General features: G+C 42.4%; 1 protein-coding gene across 1 annotated transcript in view; it reads right to left on the minus strand.

The window, feature by feature from the left end:
- Positions 1-3243: 3243 nt before the first annotated feature.
- The window catches only part of PRCP (prolylcarboxypeptidase), a 34485-nt gene continuing 12833 nt past the window's right edge, over positions 3244-24895 (minus strand). The window contains 10 exon segments of the mRNA XM_055801461.1: positions 3244-6371; positions 10787-10827; positions 10830-10862; positions 10864-10977; positions 13349-13513; positions 16100-16272; positions 17573-17730; positions 18399-18580; positions 18874-18975; positions 20034-20174. Coding sequence (XP_055657436.1) covers positions 6167-6371; positions 10787-10827; positions 10830-10862; positions 10864-10977; positions 13349-13513; positions 16100-16272; positions 17573-17730; positions 18399-18580; positions 18874-18975; positions 20034-20174 — 1314 coding nt within the window. The 3' untranslated portion in view covers positions 3244-6166.

A 24895-nucleotide genomic window follows, 5' to 3' on the forward strand; every position in this document is an offset into this window, starting at 1 on the left:
CCCTGCCTGAGCATGGCCGTGTTCACCCCTGCTCAGGCACCACCCAGTGATAACTTGTCAGCAGATTCAAACCTTTCCAAAGGGTTGATGTGGAAAACAAGATCTCTGGAGAGTTCCCCAAAACTGTGAATCCACCTGGGAAGGGCTGTTCACCCAAGACACAAAACCAGACAGGGCCTTGTCATTCCAGGAACTGTGAACAGCTTCCCCGCACACTCAGAAAAGAGAAAGCGTTTCTGTATTTCACGCTGTGGGGAACGTGGTTTTGCAGGAGGGCAAAGGGAGGACCCTCTATTCAGGTAGCAGTCAAAGGGAGCAGAGGGTGCTTGGCCGCCTGCCGGAATTGGCCCCGTATTGGTTACACCCCCAGCTATTTAAAGAAAAACTTGGCCTCTCAAAGCTCTCTGCCTCTCTCCTGTGCCTTTGTATTCTCTAGAAGGTGAAGCGTAAGGGTATAAAAAGCTGCAAACAAGTTCCTACCTCTGGAGACCAGGCATTTACTCTAAGAAAGAAAGACCAATTGCTTCCCAGAGCATTGTCCACCCACATTAGAGAAAGGATTAAGCAGATACATTCAGCTATTCTAACAGATTTTCTTTAAACCTTGAATACGCCTCTCACACTTGGTAAGATAATCACATTAGTTTTGTCATTAAAAGATCCCTTTTATAGAAAGTACCTAAACCGCTTAAACCACCCAGAGAGGTCGCATACATTAGAAAACAACAAGACAAACGGAAGGGATTTGCTATTCCCGGTCTCAGTGTTTCACTGCCCCTACTTTCTAAACTGGGTGATTGAACTAAAAGATTTTGCAAATCACCAGTGGAAGGGAAAGCCCTGAGAGCTGGGCGGCAGCCACCCCTGCCCGCCCCAAGGGGCTCTCACTCCCCATCGAGGAAACGCTCGGATATAGAACTGTGGAAAATACATTTTCCATATGGAGATGCCCACATGTTACACCCGAAGAACCCGGCAGCCAGCTGATTTTCTTGGGCTGAATATCCAGCACTCGATTCAACTGCAAGATAAACAGCAGGTGATGTAGTTTACTACTGCCTTGGAGAGCACAAATACCGGGCACTCCACGCTCAAGGACCACGTTCTCACTCTTCACTGCTGTGGACATTTGCTGTCTCTGCATCGCACCCCTGGACCAGGGGGACCTCGATAGTGGGGCTGCAGAGAGGGTCCCCACCTCAGCAAGGCTCAGAACTGCAATGCAATTAGCTGTTAGCAATATAATTAATGCTATAAAGCAATTTCTTCATTGGGCTTGTATTATTGAAAGGACAACAGAGAAGGAAACTGCCCTAAAGCATGTGGATCAAATAGTTTCAGATTTGCTGATGAAAATTAGTTGGGCTGGGAGGGGGAAAAAAAAAAAAAAAAAAAGCTGACTTGGGGCTTTAACACTTGTGTCTCTGCACGTGGAGGCAGTGCTGTAAAAATCAAGGAATCAAAATAATATAGGAACACAAGTCTATTCATATCAGCAGAATCTGCAAGCAGTTGTCCAGCATCTTTAAAATGATAACATCAGGATGGGGGTTGTTTTTTTTTAACAAGAGAAAGGGAAATTTGAGAAGCACTTAAGCACTGTGAATTTATCCCAGATATCCTCAGAGCTTTTGCCATTGCTTCACTGCTCAGGTAGCACAAGGTAGGACACATGTTCTGCTAACCTGCACTGCCAAAACAGACCATTTTCATTTTTTACCATGGACAGTCTTAAAGAAGCTGAATTTATAAACTCATTTTTGTAAGACCAAGGCTTTGGTTTAAGAACACACAAAGAGACTAGATTATAAAAAAAATCTAGAGGCTCCAGAAGTAACACCTAGTAATACACTAAACATCAGCACCAGTGACATTATCACGGCAAGTGACAGCCACAGAACTAACTGGATTCAAAAAAACCCTCTCCAATGGATCATTTATAAATTATTCCTACAGAATAAAAATAACATATGCACACTTTCAACTTCAGAAAGATTTCTATTTTAAGGAGCAGCAGCCTGCTTCAGAAAGATGAGACAAATGTGTTGCTCGCTCAGCTCCGTGAGGACTCATTTTATTATTCCAACAGCACAAATCTGTCCCCATGGTGGTCTTTTAGTGCATTCCTTTCAGCTGGCTATGGCTGTGAGTGCAAGTAGCATCAGGTCCGAGTAGTTTCAGACATAGTAATTTTAACTTAAACTACCATAAACATCTTTTGTTTTTCCTCTAAACACAGTTTCATGAATGCAGTCCCTCAGCTGTAGCACCGGTGTTCTAAACCAACAGGAGAGAGCAAAAAATGTAGGCTTGGAGTACAGAGTCCCCTGTGCTTTTTCAACCCCACGTTTACGGGTTTCACAGCATTCTTCTGACCGTCAGAAAGAGACAATGAATCCACCACTAGTCCTGGAAGGTATCCGAGTGTCTATGTGCAAAGTCTTCAACATACAGAAAGCTCTTTAGGTCTTTCACATCTCAGAGTTAGATGAGCAGAGGTAGGAAAAAAAATTATCCCTTTGAAGCATACTGACATTTGCCTGCAACTTAGTGCACTGACAGTATGGGAGACAGAACTTGATTCTCACTTTTGCAATGTGAGAATGCAATTGCAATTGCATGCAATTTTTCTGCGATTTAGAAACTGGGTTCCAGGTTCCTGGAGGGTTTTTCCTTTCTATAGTCTCCTTTGAAGATCAAATACCACAAAGTTAAAGTTACCTACAATCAAGTTGCAGAAGCTATTTAGCTCCCTCCCAGCACTCTGCAGCCTTAGCCCTGCCTGATTAATAGTTTTGGGCTACACAGCCCAAACCTTGTCAAAACCTTGACTCGGCAGGTCAGGGAGTGTTACAGATCCATCCACACAACCTTCATCACTCGCATGTAGGAAGCGTGTGTTTGCTTGGGACTGGAATAAGCTTTCAAAAATCAAAATGGATTTTTTTTCCCAGTATAGCCAACCTGACAGCATTCAACATGGTCACCTATGGAGAACAAGCTCATACCACTGCTCCTCACCACACAGCTAAACCTCCGGAATGAGAAACTACCGAATGAGTGCAGAGGCTCACCATCTGACATCGTGACTGCTGTGTGTGTAACTAAAGTTAATCCTCAACTAGTTTTTCTCCTACTCCAGAGTCAATCAGAAACAAGACATTTACAGAACTCCAAATCTGGCAAGGGATAAAAATCCATGTCCTTGCAAAACAAAAACAAAAAAAATCCAGCTCCAGAAACTCATGTTTCATTATTTCAATGCACTTTTATTGATAGAAATAGCAGTTGCACCAGTAAAAATTCATGCTTTGGGGAAATCATTCATTCTTTTTCCTTCTGCATCCCCCAATGAGTAGGAAACATACACTTTTAAATTCCCGTCATTTATGACGCATGCCAAGGACCATGCATACGCCAGAGATGAAGTATAGTCCATCATCATATGCCTGGAAAGAGAAATCAACCATTTCCCATGGCCTATTCTGTTCTCACCTGCATGAAACAAGCAGGAGAGCCACCATTTAGATGAGGTAGCCAAACACCACAGAGTTTCTCAGTAGCAGACAGACGTGTACATAGATTTTAAGCTGAATTCTGAATTTTTAAGGTATGTAAGACCTAAGGTTTCAACTAAATTTGATGGGAAAAGTAACAAGGAAAAACAATTAAAAATAACAGAAAACCAGTCACCTAATTCATAAGTCAAGCATTAAGAACTTGATACAAAATGCACTTCAGTTAGTCTCACAGACAGAAACAAACGGAATAGTAAGATTAAAAACCAAATAAATAAAAAACCCACAAACAAAATCACACTGAGCAATTTTGTTTTAAATGCATTCTCAAAACTTAAAATTGCATGGTTTTAAGGTTTATTAAAGGCATTTTTTCTGATTATGAAAGGATTGAAGAGAGGAATGAAAGTTTAAGTCACTTACGCAGATTGAAGCTAACAAGTTTTTTTCTAAACAACAAAGAAGCTATTTCCTGAGACAGTAGGTTCACTAGCAGGGGGAGAGAGAGGAACAACCTGATTAACAATATACAGTAGCTGTTAATTTGGATGGTTCACAGCCCAGTGCAGGAATGTCCCCACGTCCTCACACAACGTGGAAATGTTTCTCCCAGAATCTGCACTAGGAATAGCATTCTGAGCAATCAGTGGGAGCAACTGGAACAGCCTCTTGCTTAGTTAAACCACTTGTGATCCACAAATCTGTATTTACTCCTGTAGATCCCATTCCTTGCCTTGCAGCAAACCCAGACATTACCATACCTTGATTAACACATCAAGAAGATACAACAGTATTTCTAAAAACTTGACTGTAACCCAGCTGATTAAGAAAACAATAACTATTTTGTTTCAAAAAAAATCAAGCCCACCATGTTATAATAAAGTACACAAGTGAGAGACTAGAGTTTATTTACAGCAGAGAACCAAAAATTGGAACTATCGGATTACCAACAGCTTTCAGTCAACAGGTTTCAGGCAAATTCTACATAGCTCTTCTTTTTCCCCATGGTTCTTCGAGTCTTGTTCTTTACAGTCTCTTAGATAATTACCTTGCTCAAGAGTATGAAAGGTTCAGATTGCAGAGTCTGAACATAAATGCCGTGTTTAACACAAGGGAATGACAGGAACTCCATTGGAAAGAAGATGCAGAGTGTTTTAAAAGATAAAATTTCAGTTTTGGGTTTGCTTTGTTCCCAGAGGATGGGAGGAGACTGGAAACAGAAAAGGCCACCTGGTGTCTTAGGAAAATACTCAACTATCAAGCACATCAAAGCTGAGAAAAACTTTTCAACAGAACTGGAGTTTTAAGAGTCTGGGGACAAGAAGCCTTAACCAAGTCTTTCTGAAACGGAGTTTTCCTTTAAATTGCAAAGAATCCTTTCTGAAGAAGGGCTTCAGTGTGAATGAAGCCAAAGCTGGAAAATGAGGGGACTGCCCCAGCCATTTATTAATGTCAGATATGCTGTCTCATGAATCAGGGCAGTTTGTCTGTTTTGGAAGCCTTACAGAAAGCCCAGTGCACCTGGCTTGTTGAGCTCAGCATCAGTCTGTAGGCTGATCCAAGAGGATAGCTGCATTCTGTGTTTTGAATAGTTTGTCCCGCAAACAATTTTTTTTTTTAAAAGGCTTTTATTGAAAAGCCATCAGCAAACAGATCATGCAGAATTCGAACAATACACAGGATGGGGGGGGGGGAACTCACACAAGGCACAGCCCTGATTATTTGTCACTTCATAAGATCTAGCCAGCACAAGTGTCACATTTGCTCTTCAAGAGAACAGCTTTGAAAGCTTCCCGATTTGAAAGAGCTAAGTGTTTGTGGGGCATACACACACACATAAAATACCCAGCGTTTTCTTTGGCAACTATCATCCCAGCAGCAGATATCTCAGAATTAGGACAAACGGCAAAGAAGAAATGAAACCCTGAGGCAGACTGCGCATGCTCAGCCAGTTATCAACACAGCAAGTCTGGGCCCAGCCCTGACCATTCAACACAGTGCAGAATGGAAAAGCCACCTGACGCAGCTTTGATTAATAAACTGCCAGAAAACTAAGAAAAATATTTACTTCTTTTCCAGCATTGATTCCAAAGGGTAAGGGCTGTTCAGTTTCTGTACAAATGGCACAGCCAGTTTCCCCATGCCCTCCCTACTTTCTATCAAATATCACAGTAAGATGTGATTTCTGTTCCCCCATTATCTCCATGCCCCTGACATGGCAGTTTACACCAGCCGAGGATGTCTGAAATTCAATCCCGCTGAAGGCAGCAGGAGTTTCATCATCAACAGCACTGCCATTTAATCCACTGTATATACCAGCAGTCAGGGCAATCACTTAGCACAGCAAGGAAGGCATCAAGCCTAGAACAGGGAGTCTTTATGGTATAGTACAGCATTTGAGAAGAGCAAAAGAGGAAAGAAAGCCAGAGCAGGCAGCTCAATCCACACACTTTGACTAAAGTTTATTATCTGAGAACCCTCTCCATCCATCTGCTGCCTCCTTTTCTCACAGGCACAAGCAACAGTTAGCATTGCAACACAGGTGAGGAAACAGGAGTGAAATGTTCAAATTACCATGTGATAAGGCCTGGCCCTACTCCCAGCAAAGCGAGTGGAGATATACGGGCCACAGCTGGTGCAGTACCACTTCAGTGGCTGTACCTGGCCTTTTCAATCCACTGCTTCATGTAGCAGATTTCCAAGGCTCGAGCTTGCTGCACAGATTTGGGGTCCAAAGGGTTGCGGCTGCGTAGGTCCAGGTGATGGGCTCCATCTGGTATGACAATTGCCACAAGGGAATCTGTGATGTTCTGGGTCACCCCACCTGCAGACCAGGGGTCCAGGCCACCGTTGCTGTAAGGAAAGAATACCTCATTAGGGTACACCTGCACAGCCGTCAGCAGTGGCGGGGCAGCTCACATCAACATAGCCACGCTCACTTGCAACTAGCTTTGCACAGGTACCAACAGAAACAGGCCTCAGCCCTGGCTCAATGGCTTGTGCCCACCCCTGTTAAGAGCAGCCCTCTTGACAGAGGTATGGAGCTACTAGCAGCTTAAACAAGGCTATGCTTCTGTCATTAATGATCTGCCAACTCAGATGATAACCTATAGTAGTGCCACAGCCTCTGGAACTAGATCTGCTACCACTTGTCACTGCCATAAGAGGGTCAGGTTGCCCTGTACCAAGACACGTCCAAATTCCCAAATCAAGGCACTTTGCTTTCCTTCTTCAGTCTGCCATAAACTAATAACCAAGTAGACCCTTTAGAGTTTAATTTTCAGGAAGTTCTACCTTTTGCTGTCTCTGCTGGGTGCCAACCTGGTTTTGCAAAGAAATTCTTGGACCTTCTGTTAGTCCCTTTATTTCTAGCAACAGCAATATTAAAATAAAGCTTTTATCCCTCAAGAAACTCTAAAATGACTCTTCCTCTGTGACAGAATAATTTCATGCAATTTCCTGCGGCCCCCCCCCCCCCCCCCCCCCCCCCCCTTATCCCAAAATCACTGAAAGGATTCCTTGTGCTATAGATCTGGCTCCAGATAATGCCTGGTCTATGGAGCATGCCAATGGCTGAGCTGGGGTGAGAGTTTTGCATCTCTCCAGAGCTGGGAATGAACTGACCCCATAATCTCTACTACATCTTATTTTCTTTACCGCAGTGTTCTTCCCATGTGTGATCCATCTTTTTGCACAAAGAAATCAACATCTGTATACTTTTGGAACTATGCAAATCTAGATCTGTTCCTCACTTAAAACACTGGACCTGCCCACAAAAGGAAACGCTAGAGTATGTGAGTGTAAACTTCTAGGAGGATCTAAGAAATTAAAACATCCTTGGACATTAACGGCTATGCAGCTAGAAAAACACCACTGTGGCAGCACCAGAAAATACCAGAAAGAAATAATGAGTAAATATGAGTTTTGTAGAAATAATTAAGAGTAAAAACCTGATGGGGTCTGAACTGATACTTTGTTTGTTTCTCCATTGAAAAAAAAAAACCAACCACCAAACAAGCAGTATGAATCTCTGGTTTTTTACTTTCTGTGATTCTAAAGATGACTTAGGAGAAGAGAAACATTGTGTATCTGTAAAACAAAAAGCATACAGAGCTGCCCAATATGCAAAAAGCACTGGATTTAAAAGGTCACCTGAATCAGCAGAGCACCTTGGCAACAGAGGGATGAGTTGCTGAGAGACCCAAGATGTACATGAACTTGGATCTTTCTGGTCCCAGTCATGTGGAAGCTAAGCATGCCACAAGAAAACAACACACACTGGCTTTTTTGGGAGCTTCTGGCTGCGTCCTCTGTGCTCCTGCCAAATGATGGCACCAGAGGCACTGACGCAGTCTGGGAAGTGACACTTGCTGAAAGGAGAAGGGGGGGGATCGAGAGCTCATCACAAAATAATTTTAAGTTTTCATAGTTTTAGAGAATAAGGTAAATCAGTACCAATGGCATGGATTCTTTACGTGTTAAAGCTAAGTGCGCATGTAAGTACTCAGTTGCCCATCTTGCAGGACAGAAGTTTCCCCAATGTAAACAGAAGTAAAAGAAAAGAAAGAATAAAGAAGTCTGTCATTCCTTTCTAGCAGTAGCCAGGCAAATAAGGCTTCAGAAAAAAAAAAAGCAAAATATCAGCATGCTGGTCCTGTTTTCAATCCATCGTATTTCCTTGACAGCATAAATAAGGTCCTGCCTATCCCACAGCAAACAGTTCCCTTTCCTATCATCTCTTCAGAGCCTACTCAGCCCTCTAGTCCTTCTCAGAACAAGTTTTACACAATCTTAGCAGCACAGTCTGTACATCCTTTAATAGGCCCACTCTTCACAGTTGCTGAAACAAAATAAGTTTCCTTTTATTAACTTTTATCTCTCACCTTTTCTCTTCAGCCAGGCATTTTTCTGCCATCTCTTCTTTTCCTCCATTCTCCTTTATGCTAACAATCCCTGCTTCTGCACATAGATCCAGTATCTCAAAACAGAGCCTACACTTTCTGCCTCTTCCCTGCCAGAGCAGAACTGGATAGGTGGGTGCCCTAAGTTAGAAGCATACAACCTAGGTGTGATCCATCCAGATTAAAAAAATACAAATTTTTAGACTGCACATCAAATTGCATACTGTCTGAAATAACCTGGGCTGATTTTGACTATCGTAGTATGTTGGTGACAAGACATTACCAGCTGCTACAAGCTCTCTGCCACCCCATGCATGAACAGTGTTAAATGCCATTTCCACCACCGTGCGACACTTCTACACCAAGTACACAGCATGTTCCAGCAAGAGTATCAGGAGTGGAAACTGCTGCAAGAGAATGGGCAAACAGGGTTCTGAAAACCCCATTTTCCTCAAACTATTTTTTTAATAAAGATGCGCTGCTCAGGACAGGCAAGCAGTATCTGCCTACAGCCTAAGTACCCACTCACACACTACGTACCTCCAAGAAGGTACCAAAGTAGCAATGGAGATTCTTGTGTTGATACCATGCGATACATACAACAGTGTCAATCTGCAGAGTGATGCGCTGTTCATAGAGGGAGAAGCAGCCACACCAGTTTAAGCATCGTGGCCAAATCCCACTGCGGCTGGATAAATCCACCCTACAGTGGTCCTTTTCAGATTGAGTATTTTTCCCTTCCTGTGCTACACTGTTGTGCAAGTTGCCTGACACTTGAAACACAGTCCTTTTCACCCCACAGGGAGCCACATCCCCTGGTAAACATAGGGATATTTTTTGTAAAGTACTCCACAGTGCTCAGGGATAAAAGGCTCTTATATAAAATGTACAGTGTTGACAATGTATTTGTTTGAAGAGAAACAACCCAGCTTGAGATCCAGAGCTTTGTGTGTACAGCACTTCTTCATTCATTTGGTTGCTTTCAAGCTTTTCTCATTTCAAGCTCCTTCAGCTGGCATAAATTCTTAAAACACTTTAGATTTGTTTGCTTGTCTATCGCTTACAAAGTAGATTTCTACTGTACAGAGCTGTGAAGCCTTGGAAATGAGCAACACTGCAGCAGAAATTAAGTTAAACCAACAATTTTTTTTTTTTATTAAAAAGTTTTCCAAAAAAGGATGGAATTTCTCACTAGACTAGATACCCTGCTGGGACAGAAACAGCAAGAGGCAAACAAGAGGGAGGCAACAGGCCTTTGGAGCCAAACAGACCAACGTTAACAGCTGAAATCTGGAGAATAATCCCCAATTCAAGTGATGGCTTCCTATTTTTAAAATACACACCTATTCACCAAGTCCAACAGACTAATTCAGAGTTGTGTTTTTGTTTAAAAAGTGGTAGGGCTTGCTTTTTTTTGTTTTTTTGAAGTCCCTCACACAATTTTAACCAGAGCACAGAGGAACATATATCCAGGAGCTGCCTAGAGTGCGCAATCAGTACAAGTCAGAACTCCTGAAGCACAGGCTTCAATGGGTTTATTAAATGCCTCCCTACCACATCAAAACTTTATGATCAGCCAGTACTTAACTGCTCAAAACTTTCTATCGCCACACTGCAAAATTACAGCTACACAAACTTCCCTTTAAAGAAAGCAGAGTTTAACCTAAAAAATAAGGAAAGTGAAGGCTGAGTAGAGAGCAAGCAGCATGCACTAGTTTTTACACTAGACTGAAACATTTCTTTCACCTTTAGTCCACATACAAAGATGTTTCAGACAAACTTCTGTTGTATTACCAGTACACCTTGCTAGAACAGAAACATCTATTTGTATTTGGAACTTAAGCAAGTTTGTTGAAACTTGTCTAATTGCCAATAATAGGAAAACTCCAAGTTATTTCCCTCTTTTCTGCAAAGGGAAAAATGAAGGTCACTCCAGCCCTTCTACAAGGCTATCACTCAGAGCAATAATTTTTGTGACCAAGATCCTGTGTTATAGCTAGAGCTTGTTTAGGCTTTCTTTTACATGGAAGAGACAGTGCTTTGGCTTCATAAAAGCTAGACTGATTTACCAGCATGAGAAACTTTGACTTTGGCCACAAGATAAGGAATCCATGTGGGAAGATTACGTTTGGCAGAATCCCAAACCAGATTCTTCTGTTAAGAGTCACACAGGCAGCAACGGAACAGTTGACTTCTTTGGCCACTGCAGATTGACCATTTTACTCTAAAGAGCAACACAAAGCAAGCCAACCATTTAATCAGTTGAAGTGCTGGAGACAGACCTGTTAGATACTTATAAGACAGGCTCTCTGCACTGACAACCTAACTGGTAGAAGATTCCACTCTATAAGATGAAATAAGGCTCACCTGAAAACAATATTGCTGTATGAACTGATGTTTTTTCCCTCCAATACATAGAAAGAATCCAAGAGGGGCGTGGCCTCCACCCCCCAGAACCTGTAACACTGGTCTGAAAATGCATCAAAGTCCCATTTCTGAGGCTCAAACATGTCATTGACACCATCTGTGCACATGGGCATCACCATCTCAGTGCAAGCCTGAAAAAGAGCAGGGTAAACAAGATGTATTCCCAGGAGACTGTCCAATAGCTGTTAGTGCAGTATTTAAATAAAAAAGGTCAAACACCAGTTGATAAGTAATTACTGTCAAAACATCATAGAAACGTTCACTTTGGAAAAGACCTTTAAGATCATCGAGCCCAACCATTAACCTAACACTGCCAAGCCCACCACTGAACCATGTCCCTAAGCACCACATCTGCACAGCTTTTAAATACCTCCAGGGATGGGGGCTCAACCGCTTCCCTGGGCAGCCTGTTCCAATGCTTGATCACCCGTTTGGCGAATACCATTTTTCCTAATCTCCAATCTAAACCTCCCCTGGTAAAACTTGAAGCTGTTTCCTCTTGTCCTGTCGCTTCTTACTCAGGAGAAGACAGACAGCCACCTCACTGCAGCCTCCTTCCAGGCAGCTGTAGAGAGCGATAAGGTCCCCCCTGAGCCTCCTTTTCTCTGGGTTAAACGCCCCCAGTTCCATCAGCTGCCCCCCCCGAGCGGTGCCGCAGCCCCTTCCCCAGCCCCTGCCCGGCTCTGGACACGCTCCAGCCCCTCCGGGTCTGTCTGGGGGTGAGGGGCCCAACGCTGAGCCCAGGGCTCGAGGGGCGGCCGCACCAGGGCCCGGCACAGGGGGACGGGCACTGCCTGGCCCTGCTGGCCACGCTGCTGCTGACACCGGCCAGGGCGCTGCTGGCCACCGTGGCCACCTGGGCACACTGGGGGCTCCTGCCCAGCCGGCTGCCGACCAGCCCCCCCAGGCCCTTCCCCGCCGGGCAGTTCCCAGCCCCCTGCCCCCAGCCCGCAGCGCTGTGGGGGGCTGGTGTGACCCACGGGCAGGGCCCGGCACTCAGCCCTGTTGGGCCTCATACAACTGGCCTCGGCCCCTCGGCCCGGCCTGCCCAGACCCCCTGCAGAGCCCCCTGCCCCCCAGCAGGTCACACTGCCCCCAGCTCGTGTCCTCTGCAAACCCACTGCGGGTGCGCTCCAGCCCCTCGTCCAGGTCATCGATGAAGATACTGAACAGAACTGGCCCCAGTACTGAGCCCTGAGGGACCCCACTGGCAACTGGCTGCAAACTGGATTTCTCTCCGTTCACCATCACTCTTTAGGCCCAGCCATCCAGCCAGTTTTCTACCCAGCCGTCAGTACACCCACCCAGGCCATGAGCAGCCAATTTCTCCAGGAGAATGTGGTGGGAAACAGTGTCGAAGACTTTACTAAAGCTCAGGTAAATAACATCCACAGCCTTTCCCTCATTTACTAAGCAGGTCACCTTGCCATAGGAGATTCAGGTTAGTCAAGCAGGACCTGCCTTTCATAAATCCACACCTACTGGTCCCGACTGCCTGGTTGTCCTGTATGTGCTGTATGACGGCACTGAGGTCAGACTGGCAGGCCTGTAGTTCCCCAGATCCTCCTTATGGCCCTTCTCATCGACACCAAGGAAAAGTTTCACCTTTCACAGGAACTATACTCTGACACCTTAGTGACACTAGCTAAAAAAGAAAAATTATATCCTGGAAGCAACACAGCCCTCACCATGCCAACTAACCTAACTCACAGTCTGTTCCTCCTTGCCCCCTTCCCCACGTACCCTCAGAAGCAGGCAGGGAACAAGCTGCAGAGTGGATATGTTGTTTTGATGAGCCCAGTTGCCATATTCTTTGTTACCCATATGGTGTTTCCCTCCCTGTCACAGAGGACAACTTATAAAGCCCACACATCTAGGGCTGTGCAGAAAAAATACATAGGAGGCAGTAGTCAACAGCACACAGTTACTACCTGAACATTAAATCCTTAACACCTTGCTTCTGGAAGCAGCTGCCCTGCTCCTCAGAAGAGAGACTGTATGGAAGTGTTGCATGTGCTTAGTAAATGGGACGGGGAGTGCAGAATGCCCTGGACCACTTACCACAGGGATGTGTAGTTCTGTTACCTACTTAATGGGAAAGGCTGGGTCTCGGCAAGCTACAGGATAAACAGTTTTAGCTAAAAGAAATCAGTACCAACATCAGTATCCTGACATATTTGCATGCACAAATTGGGGTGGATGCCTGGGATGAGGAAGGAAATTAGAAGACCAGGATGCTGCTGCACATCATTTACCAGTCTATATAAACAGCTGAAACTCAACAATTACCTAGATAATGAAGACTGAACCTAAACCTGAGAAAGTTGCTTCTCTTCTGCCTTGCCCTCCCCACTACAATCATACTTGCTTCATGATTACATTTGTCATCCATACATCAGTTACATCTGACAATATATTGACAGCTAAATTACTTGACAATTCTCACCACCTCTAGCTCAAAAATCTCATCAAGCTGCAATTTATAAAGAATAGAGTGCACACCTGATAGTACCAACCCAACTGGCCCAGATTCTTTGTTGCAGTCTCAGACATGTCTAAGCATGAGGCTTCTCCTGAGTAATTGTAGTATAGATTTACTGCCTGGAAAACATTCTGCAGCAACAGTTTGTCAGAGAGAGTGGGATCCTTCAAGAACTTGCAGACTTCCTGCAACACAGAAAGAAGAGTCTAAATCTATAAGAAATAAAGATTAATGTTACACTTGATAGGATATACATTTCTTCTCAAGTTACCCAATTCTCAAATTAGTCAGACCACTTCCAGAAAGCATCTTTCTATGCAATGATATACCCTGAGCATTATCATAAAAAGCCATATTCATCATAGTAGCATGCACTATGTAAATGGAACCTGAAACTTTACATTTCCTCATTAAAAAAAACTTTAAAAATTAGTACAACCTTAATATTTCATTCACCAAGCTTTTCAGTCCATTCCACATGCAATAAAATAGATGATACTTAAAGAATATTTAGCTTTTCTGTAATAAAAGGTAACACATGCAAATATATATATATATATATATAACAAAGAAGCTCCAGGTACAGGTTGGAGTTCCCTGCAGTTTGCTGTAGTACAAATGGAAAAATCCATGTAAGGAAAGCTCTAATATTTCAAATTTCTTTTATACAGTAGTACTGCATTGCAAAATTCTTACTACTTTGTGTTCAGAAAATGAGGTGGTAGAACAAGGCACTGTTTCACCTGTGAAAAATTAAGAGCAATCTCAGGTAAAGTTGAATTCAAAACCTTAACTGAGGATACAAGTAGTGGAAAAAACAAGACCAACCAAAACCAGAAAAACTACTGCCCCAGGAAGTTTTTTAATGTTAAAACATTAAAAAAAACAAATGTGAAAATATTCTCTTTGACAAGGCTTTCTCCTTACCCCTGCTCCCATGGAGTTAGGACTAATACAAGAACGGTGAAGGGCAAAAAGCTGTGAATCTGAGCTCCCAGCCAACTGGAAGAACCCAGTTTCTTTCTGCAGGGAGCAAAGGATGCACTACAACTCCAGTACTGCTCCAAGGACAGCAGCACAGGCACAGCTCAAGGCCAATGCTAACCATGCATCTTCCAAGAGTCATAGAATGGTTTGGGTTTGAAGAGACCTTAAAGATCATTTAGTTGCAACCCCCTACCATGGGCAGGTAACACCTGATCAAAAGTCCCATCCAACCTGTCCCTGAATGCTTCCAGGGATGGGGCATCCACAGCTGCTCTGGGCAACCTGTTCCAGCACCTCACCACTCTCACAGTAAAGAATTTCTTCCCAGTATCTAATGTAAATCTACCCTACTTCAGTTTAAAGCCACTCCCCACTGTCCTATCGCTACAGGCCCTTGTAAAAAGCCCCTCTCCAGCTTCCTTTTAGGAACTGCAGGCTGTTACAAGGTCTCCCTGGAAGCTTCTCCTCTCCAGGCTGAACAACCCTGTCTCAGAAGTGGACTTACTATCCTTCCCTCCCCTGTATAATCTTTTCCCTTGTTTTCATTATGGAAGCTAGGAAACTGATCCCTCCCTTGTTCCCTATAGACAACATCAGAGCCCAGCTTCCACATTTTGTCATTCCAAATAGGTTTTATGGTCTGGCTAGCTCAGCCATCAGTTCTTAACTCCACAATTAGAGGTTGCACAGCAGAGGGCTACAGCCCTGTATCTGAAGCTCAGATCATGTAGTAAGACAGAAAACAGTATTTCAGAGATAGTACTGGCAGCCCGCAAAAGAAAACAGGTTAAACATGCATATATACCCAGATACCCAACACATTTTTTCTCCCCTTTCCCAGCCTCAGAGTCAGATTAGAGCTTCTGTTTCAGAACTAAGTATCTGAAGAGCTTAATTCCCATTTCATACATTAATTAGCACTGTCCAGTCGAGCAGCAGCCTCTTCCATTTTAGTTTACACTTCAGTCAGAGATAGTGTGGACACAGGTGAAGGTGAGCACATTTCTTAGGTTGTGTCAGATTGATAAGAAAGCAGAAATATTTTTCAAGGTGTTCATACTGCCCTTTGCAGCCACCCACACAGGACAGGTGAATGTCCCTCCCTACTTCCATCAGACAGCTAGCTCTACACAAGGGAAGAAACTTTATCTACTAGCCAAAAATACTAGTGTCTTATCTGCCTCACCTTCCATATACAGTAACCCAAAGCCACGTAGGGAAATTCAGCCGGAGTCTTAAAAGACCAAAAACACTCCAAGAAAACAGAAATCTTGGAGAAAGCAATGCCAATAAATAGAACTGCACAAAGGAAGGTTTGCAAGTGTGAAAAAGTGGTTCTGCTTTGAGAAGTGACCCTGCAAGGAATACATTTGTGGGGATCTGCATTTCCTTTGTCACTACATTTCCCACATCAAAAAGGACATTGGCTCAAAACTTTCTCTTCAATTGCAAGCACTGTCAGCTAAGCCTGGCATCAGAAGTTTTAAGGGCATGTGCTTTTTCTGCAGCATTTCTGCTCCTCGAGAACAACCCGAGGACAGCTGAGGTTTTTCAGTCATTCCTGGCACTCTTCTTCTGCTGGGCTCTTGATGCAACCTATTAGCCCCACAAATGGCAGTTAGGCAACAAACCAGTCAATGCACAAGAAGATATTGCCCTGGTTCTCTTTTTTTCAGCCATATGGGCTCTACAGAGACAAAAATAAAGGAAAAGGTACAAGGCTAGGAGAGAAGTGAATTGGTTAAGCCAAATGATCAACTCTACAAGACAATGATTCTCGTTACCTGTATAGGCCAAGCTGGCAGAGGCTGCAGGAAGTCAGCTTTATAGGGATAGTTCACCATAGCCAAGTTTACCCATGTTTCACTCAGCCAATTTTTCAACATAGCAGCATCCTGAAGATTTTTTAATGGGCTGCACAAATGAAATGTGTTGGAAAGCCACTGTAAACCTGCATCTTTAATAAAAAAAAATTAAACAAAATAATATTTAGACTATTGTACCATTAACACGTAGGTCAGCTGCGCTTCTGCTAAAAAAAATCTTCACTTAGCATAACTAATCTGGTGAAATTCCACATACAGGCATAGCAGATCAAATTTTAGTCAGCACCTCTAAGTGGAGGGAAATGCAATCTGCTACTTCAGCATATGGGTATGTCACAATTAAGGTAACATTATTCTTATCAGAAAGATGCCAAATGTCTTTTAAATCTGTCTGGTTTTTTAGATAAACATCAGGGCAAGCTTCTTCCAATGAGAGGAAAACTTCAAACCAGATACTGCACAGTACAAGGACTATTAATAGATAGTTCTCTTGGTACTCTCCTGGCCTTTATTTTATCTGGTCTAGAACTCATCCAATTCAGCTTCCTTGATTTAAATTACCTAATTCATCATACCAGGCTTTCTCTTTAGGACACCAAAGTAGCAAGATTATTTTTTAAATTTAACTCCTTTGCTGTACAGTGACCTCACCTGATATAGAATCATAGAATCATTCAGATTGGAAAAAAAACCTTTAAGATCATCAAGTCCAACCACTAACCTAACACTGCCAAATCTACCACTAAACCATGTCCGCAAGCACCACACCTACACAGCTTTTAAATACCTCCAGGGATGGGGACTGAACCACTTCCTTGGGCAGCCTGTTCCAATGCTTGACCACTCTTTCAGTGAAGAATTTTTTCCTACTATCCAATCTAAACCTCCCCCAGCACAACTTGAGGCTGTTTCCTCTTGTCCTATTGCTTGTTGCTGGGAGAAGAGACTGACCCCCACCTCACTACAACATCCTTTCAGGCAGCTGTGGATTCATGGAAGCATTTTGGTTGGAGAAGACCCTTAAGATAGAGTCCAACTGAATCCCTAGCACTGAATCCATAAAGATTGCAGTGATCTTCTATATCCAATTCCCTCAGTTGGTATTTAAATATTTATTTTTTTTTAAGTAACAACTATCTGGCCTACTTTGTCAGAAAGGAATACAAGCCTTGAGGTTCTGATCTGGAGGTAGCTCCTTGTCTGACCTTAGGGATGATTGGACCTGGATTCTGAATCACACCAGGTCTGAACAAAGTATATTTAAAAAAATAATGCTAAACTTATTTGGAAGTTTTCAGTACTGAAAGTATAGTTTCAAAAAACCCAATACATACACAGGTGAAAGCCATAACACAAACTTGCTGATTTTATGAAATTTTAACACAACCCCAAACACTACAACCCTTCAAAAAAGTATTGGTGAGGTCTTACCTGTTGAAGAAAGGTGGTTAATGGCCTTCCAGGAATTCCGGATGCTTTCTGAACAGCCCGTCCCACTCTTTTTGAAATCATTGGTCACTATGCTGAAGTAAGCGCCACAGGGAACCAAATCACCAAACTGCCAGATTGGGGCAGAGGCTGCCAGAGCTCTGCAAAGGGACATAAGATGCTGAACTCCTGCAAAGTGAAATTCTGTCCTCTGGTCAATACCCTCCCTACAGCCACTAAGTAGAATTTAGAATTCAACTTGAACACTGAGCCCCAGGCAGACTAACCATAAATTGCAAAACTATTCCATAACTCCACATGCAAAGGCTGTTGAAGGTTAAGTCTTGGACACAAGTACAAAGATATCAAAAAACCCATGAAGAAGAATTTCAGACTTGCTTGCTTTATTATTTTTCATTCTCATCTCGCAGCTAGGTCTTTCTCACTGGCAGCTGTGCAAACTCAACCGAAGAGAGCCCCTGCCCACAAAAGTCTACTCTCTAGCAAAGGTGGGGGAATTACTGGTTTTGTAGGGTTTTTATGATCTGGTGATCATAAAAAAAATGTAGGTGCAAAGTCAGCATTCATAATTGTTCTTACAAAACTAACAGACAGCTCTCAAAATATACACCACTCAGTACCTGCTGACCTAGAGTTATCTTTATTAGGCAAACAGTGTCTCTTCCCAAATTCAAGGTAACAACTCCTCCTCCCAGTAGTGAAAAAAAATCAAGCCAGCTTGAATTATGATACTTCTCCCAGTATCACAATATTTATAGCTCGGAAGCAACAGGTGCCTGCTCTGTTTGAGCAGGGTGAGTACACTCACCCAGCTACCACATGGGGGTACTTCATCCTAAACCAGGCTGCAAGCATTCCTCCATAAGATCCTCCTATAGCTATGACAGGACTGTAACGGGCTCCTGCAATGGTTGCCTTTAAGTACTCAATCAGTACTGCAAAGTCTGCCAGAGCTTGTTCTGAGGTCAGGTAATTCAGATGCTTGGAATCCTGAGACAAAGAAAACAGGTTATGTACAGCACAGGAGTGATTTCCCCCAGCAGTCTTTCTATTCCCCACAGCAGCTGTAGTTCTAGATCTGTGCTAATGAAATATTCTTTGCAGGCGTGTCCCTTGATTTTTTTTATATCCTAGAATTGATAGTTACAAAAATAGGACAGTTGTGTGCTTCTAGCACATTTAAGTCTTACTCAGGCTAACAGTCACTGCAGTGGCAGGAATTACAATAGGCAGAATTATGTTTCTATAGAACACATCTAAGGAAGACAAATGACAACACTTACACTAAAAGACTCATTCCCAAAGGGCAAAGATTCTCCATAATATCTGTGTTCAGCAAATACCAACATGGCTTTAAGTTCTTCAGCCACATCCCACATAAAACCCTAGTTAGAGGAAAACAGACATTTAAATAACTTGGATCAATTATTTTCAAAGTCTACTTTCAATCTAGTGTATTCCAACTCTTATTCTCTGATGAGAAAGCTATCACTATCAAAATACAACTAGAAAGCCAAAGTGCAATCTGGTTTTCAAGTATGACTGAAATGAGAAAACACACAAACCCAGATATCCACCCATAGAAAGGGACACATACAAAGAAAATAGACGTATTTTAATGCTGCAAAATATTAAGCAGTATTGTTTTGTGAGTACACACAGGCAATCTTGCCAAAACTCCTACGCACAAGCTTAATCCATAGGAAATAAACATATGCTCAACATTGAGTTAAGACTACATTAGTTACAGAAAGCACAAGATTTGTTTGGCAATAAGCAATAACCTAGAACATTGCAATAATTTATTAGTTGAAAATAAGTGTAACTACAACTTGTTGACAGCAACTTGTTACCACCAGTTATGGAAACAGGCAGACAGAGATTGCCTGCTGACAGAACAAAGTGGGTAAGCGGTCCTTGGTTGCTTTGAGCTCAGCATATGCCACCTCCTGTTGCGTTACTGGACTTTGTATTGAAGTGGCTGAAAAAATAGCCACACACTTCGTTCTGCATTTGTTTTGCTCAGGGAAGTAAAAACTTCCACGTCTTCCACTTCACATTTTTCTTAGGGGAAAAAACATCAAAACTTCCCATTTTACTTGGGGAATCTAAAGTACTAGGATAGGTGTATTTTGGTCCAAAATCTTGCATTCTTAGCTCGAGGCACCTTATGTTTCCTCTAGAAATCTTCTTCACTGCTCCAGGAAGTCAATACAAGCACATCCCTTTGATTTCTATGGGCTTCAAATGGGACCCTGACCCCCCTAAAACTTTTTCTGCACTTCCGTTCAGCTTCCTCTTCCTCCTGTAACAACCATAACAATCACTACAAACTTCTCTTGAAATGATATTCTGACCCTGTCTCCTTGTTCTTATTTTTTCAGTATGCCACTACTGGAAAGAAGGCCTGTAATTCAAGATCAAGCATCTATTTTCTACATACTGTATTGTTGCAGAACCATGTGATGTCTCCTTCGTTGCCTGTATAAAACAGTATTGGTCCATTGTTTTTCTTCCAGTGCTGATCTGCTACTAGATACCGTTGCTGGAATGTAAGGTTTTCATCAAATCCAAAGTGATCAATCTGTAAGAACAAGGAAACAACATTTTCAGAAAACTAAAATTAATTCTGGAGTCCCCTGGAAGCGCTGACAGTCACTCTGCAGATGAAAAATAAAGAAAAGGAAAAAACGTTTTACCAAGATAAAAAAAATGACATTGAAGTAATTTATATTCATAATGCACCAGAATTCTTCTGCATTATCAATGAAACCAGCCCAAACTACAGGTGTATATGCTGAAGGATAAATGTTTTTTCAGCCATAAAAAAACACATGCCCTTTTTATAGTATCATACTTAACATGAGATATAAGTATATTTAGGAAGTCGGACAAATCTGCTGAGGGGTCACAAGGTCTATGATGCAATAAGACTGTATCAAGCAAAAAGTCATTGTTACACAGTGTTTTGAGTCTTAGGGAAAATCCTTACTGGCCTTACTTATTAAAAAAAACCCAAACAAACTCAAGCCAACAAAAACCTCCCACTTCCTTCTCTTCCCCCTTTTGAAATAAGATTGACATTTAAACAGATTCTTGTCACAAAGTGGTAGATTTTTCTTAATTCTTAGAAAATAATAATTTTCTGTAGTTCTTGTGCTACTGAGATTTTTCAGATAGTTTTGTGGAATGCTTCTCCTCCTCTCCTTGCAATTTTCATTAATTCCTATACCCTCCTCAATTTTTTCCACTGCCCTACAAACATTGCAAGCCTATACATACACCATTTAACACAGACCCCACAGAGTCAGCTTTATTCCCTTCAAAATACAATTTCAATTCCTAAGGTCAATTTCTCAGCTTGTTCACACTATTTTGTATGCACTATCCCCCTTGACCCTTCCCCAAACATTCATCTGTCCGGGAAGGTTTATCAGTTCCTTTTACAAGGTAACTCCCTGCATGGGCATAATTTTATTCTGGAATACCTGTGCAGGCTTTTACTATAACAAACAAAAGAACCCCTCCAAAACAAAACCAACACCCCACCCACCCCACCCCCGAACTACTCCAAGAGGAGTTATCCTGCTTAATCATCCTGTACTCACAAATCATCACTACTTTTATTCATCAGTTGAAGATGACCCGTAGCTTCCCAATTTGCCTTCATCAGCACAAAGCATCATCTTTTCATAGTTTCTTGCTGGTGGTAACAGCCTGACATCTGCTGGCTTCAAGATCTCAGCTCACCCATCTGCCTTTACACCAAGAACTTTGCCAAATCTCTCAGATGCTCCAAGAACCAAACTTTAACGTTAACTTTCAGATGTTCTGAAAATAGGAAACGTGAAAAAGCACCAAATCACACACAAACCCAAACACTTGCTGCTACTGCAGTGACCTAAGCACTAGGCAGGTTCCTCCAGGCAGTTAAGGAAAGCCTAACTGTTGACCTGCAGGATCCAGCTATTCCACACCACGTACTTATATTTGCTTTGGGTCAAAGAGTGCAGGAACTTATTTAAGATACACAATCTGTTGCAAAGTGCCTTCTCCAAACACTCTCAAAAGTTTCTCACTCTTGGACTGAAGTGAAAGGACAGTTGTGCTGCAGCTCACTGCTAGCACAACAGCAGGAACAGCTGAAGGTCTGTGTGTGGTCTTGTCAGATATGAGACAAGGTCCTCTGAATAAGTTAACTTCAGGAACTGCTTCCAGACCCAAATAAAACTAATTTATGTATGTTCTACAGTTTTGCTCAGCGGGACCATTTACTACTTATAAATAAGTATGTGGTGATGTTATGTATGTATTTAAGGGCTTTTTCACTGAACTCAAGTGCTGATAACATACGCTGGGCTTATTTTACACTGACAACTCACATGCTCCCTTTTTTGTTTGCACAGTTACTAATTTCATTTTAACTTCCTACATCAAGCATAATCAAGAGTCATTAGATATAGTGATTAGACGTAAAAAGGCAAAACAAGGTCAGCAACTGAAAAAGTTATTGGCCATAAGACCTTGGGACAATTAGAAAAGGATTAGCTAAGGCACATTCTAATAAAAAAATCCTAGTATAGTTTAATAAACTCCAACACTGTTAGAAAGTACAACTAATACGTCTTTTGTTCCAGGACTGTTTGTAAAAGGGAGAAGTATTTTTCTATTTAACTTTTCTGGTTAGGCTGCTAGCCAGTGATAAGAAAAAAAATAGGCTCATGTGTTCTGTCTGCCTTTCATAGAATCATCTGAAATTAAACATTTCACTTTAACTTGATTCTGCATCCTTTCTGCCTGAAGCCACAGCACCTACAAAACTACACCACAAAAAGTATTCAGCTTCCCTGAACTACAAACATAAGTACAAAAATTTTCTCCGTGCAGGCAGCTTAACATGAAACAGAAAAAAAAAAGACACAGTGAAGGGGGAAAAAAACCCCACACTCCAAAATCAGAATAGTTTAATGGATAAGCATCCTTTCGGCACCAGGCTGAGACTATTCCTGCAGAACAGATTCTAAAGCCCATCTTACTGTTCCTATTCCACAGGCTGTGTCCTGGTTTCAGCTGGGATAGTGTTAATTTTCTTCTTAGTTAGTACAGTGCTGTGTTTTGGCTCTGATGAGAGAACACTGTTGATAATGTGCAGAGGTTTGTAGTTGTTGCTGGGTGATGTTTGTACTAAGTCAAGGACTTTTCAGTTCCTCAGGCCCTGACAGCCAGAGAGCTGGGGGGAGGGGGGCGCATGGGAAACTTGGAGGGGACACAGCCAGGACAGGTGACCCAAGCTAGCCAAAGGGATATTCCCTACCATATGGCATCCTGCTGAGTATATAAACTGGGGGGGAAAAAGAGGAAGGGGACACACATTTGGCATTATGGCATTTGTCTTCCTGAGTAACCATTACATGTGACTGAACCCTGCTGCCCTGGGGATGGCCGGACACCTGCCTGCCCAGGGGAAGCGGTGAATGAGTCCCTTGCTTTGCTTGCATGCGCAGCTTTTGCTTTCCCTATTAAATTGTTCTTATCTCAACCCTAGAGTTTTATATTCCTTTCCAATCCTCCTCCCCATCCCTCTGGGTGTGGGGCAGTGACCGAGCGGCTGCGTGGTGCTTGGTTGCCGGCCAGGGTTAAACCATGACAAGCTAGCAAACCAGGATATAATTAGCCCAACATGAATATATTTTCCTGAATGACAGTTAATTTTCTTTAGAGATATATTCTACTATAAGAAGGTTTCCTTATGTGATCTCTCAGTCTACTCCCACAAAACAAACCCCCAAATCCCCATGCTCTAGTGAGTCTGCCTCTCAATACCAAGAAGGAGAAAAGCACAGGAATTTAAGTTCTCTTTTGCCCGTTTTAGTAACCGCATTGATCAAAGCGTCATGGTTCTCCATCTTGACTGAGCCACACTGTAGACTCACTCACTGCCAGCAGTCACGTTGTTCTTTCCTCATTCTGTAAAATTTTGATAGCCTCACAGCAGCTAAACTGCCTCTGTTCATCATACTCATGACACACACCATGGACATGTGTAAGATCCCAGCCTGGACACAAGTCCAGACTTCTCCAGAAAAAAAAAAATTAAAATCACAAGTACATATTACTCAATTGAAGAGCAGGAATTCCTTTATTGCTAGATGATGGGGCTTCAATACCTTGTAGTAACTTGCTTTTGCAAGGCTGAGACACATAATGACTAAAAAAAGCTAATGCTTCTAACACAGGCAGAGGAAGAGAGAGATGTCACAACTGCTGGTTATTGCCGAGAATTCAAAGAAATTCTGAATCCAGAACATCAACACGCAGTTTGGAGGTGTCCTCACAAGAGTAAAAACAGTTTGAAAATGTATTAAATCAGAGGGAAGAAGCACAAGAATTAATATAAAATTGTGCTGAAGAACAGCAGATGGAGCTGTCGTGTAGTCAAACTGCTGCAGGAACCTGCAGGGCTGCACGTGGGAGCCCTGCTCCTCCTTCAACAAGCCCTGTCCTTTCACCATCCTTTACAGAACACGTATGCAAACAAGGAATAAACCCCACAAACTGTCGGAAGTATACTTTACAACAGACATTACCTAGGTATATTTTTTGTAGCATTTTTTCTTAAGTCAGATTCCATTCAAAAGTTAAACAAAATTTTCCACACTTACGCAAAATGAGCAGTGGCTTTTGCAACCAGACTTACACTACAACAGCAAAAGAAAAAAGCAGTTTACGTATTGTGAATGTACTAAACTGTTGGTTAAAAGTAACAACGGTCAAGGTATACTAGCATGTACGAGGGGTTTTCCCATTACAATTTTCATCATTACAATTAATGCCAGGATGTCATCAGTAAGTACAAGGTCTTGAGCAACCTAACACATCCTTGAAGTTGGCCCTGCTTTGAGTGGGAGGTTAGACCAGATGATAGGCAAAGTCCCCTTCCAAAACAAAACTGTTCCAGGATTAATCCAAAGCAGTTATACAGCCTAAAATGTTAAGCTTCAGTAAAGAGGACTACCTAGCAAGTTTGGTTAGAAATAAGAATATAGTCATCATCAGCAATACAACAGCAATGTTTTATTACAAATGAAAGTACAACATGCATAAAACACTGCATAGAAACAGTCATCCTGATAGTAGTAAAATGACAGATAAAAATAGAAAGACTACTGAAACTAATATGTTATGAGTAAGTTTCCCTTAAACTTTTGTCACCTGATGTAGGCAGGATGAGAATACTTTGAAGAGCTGCAGCTGTGAGGCAAAGAAAGCAAGCAACAAAACTTCAGTTCCCTGTACAAAAACCTG

Source organism: Falco peregrinus, chromosome 4 (genome assembly GCF_023634155.1).
Source record: "Falco peregrinus isolate bFalPer1 chromosome 4, bFalPer1.pri, whole genome shotgun sequence".
Classification (NCBI taxonomy): domain Eukaryota; kingdom Metazoa; phylum Chordata; class Aves; order Falconiformes; family Falconidae; genus Falco; species Falco peregrinus.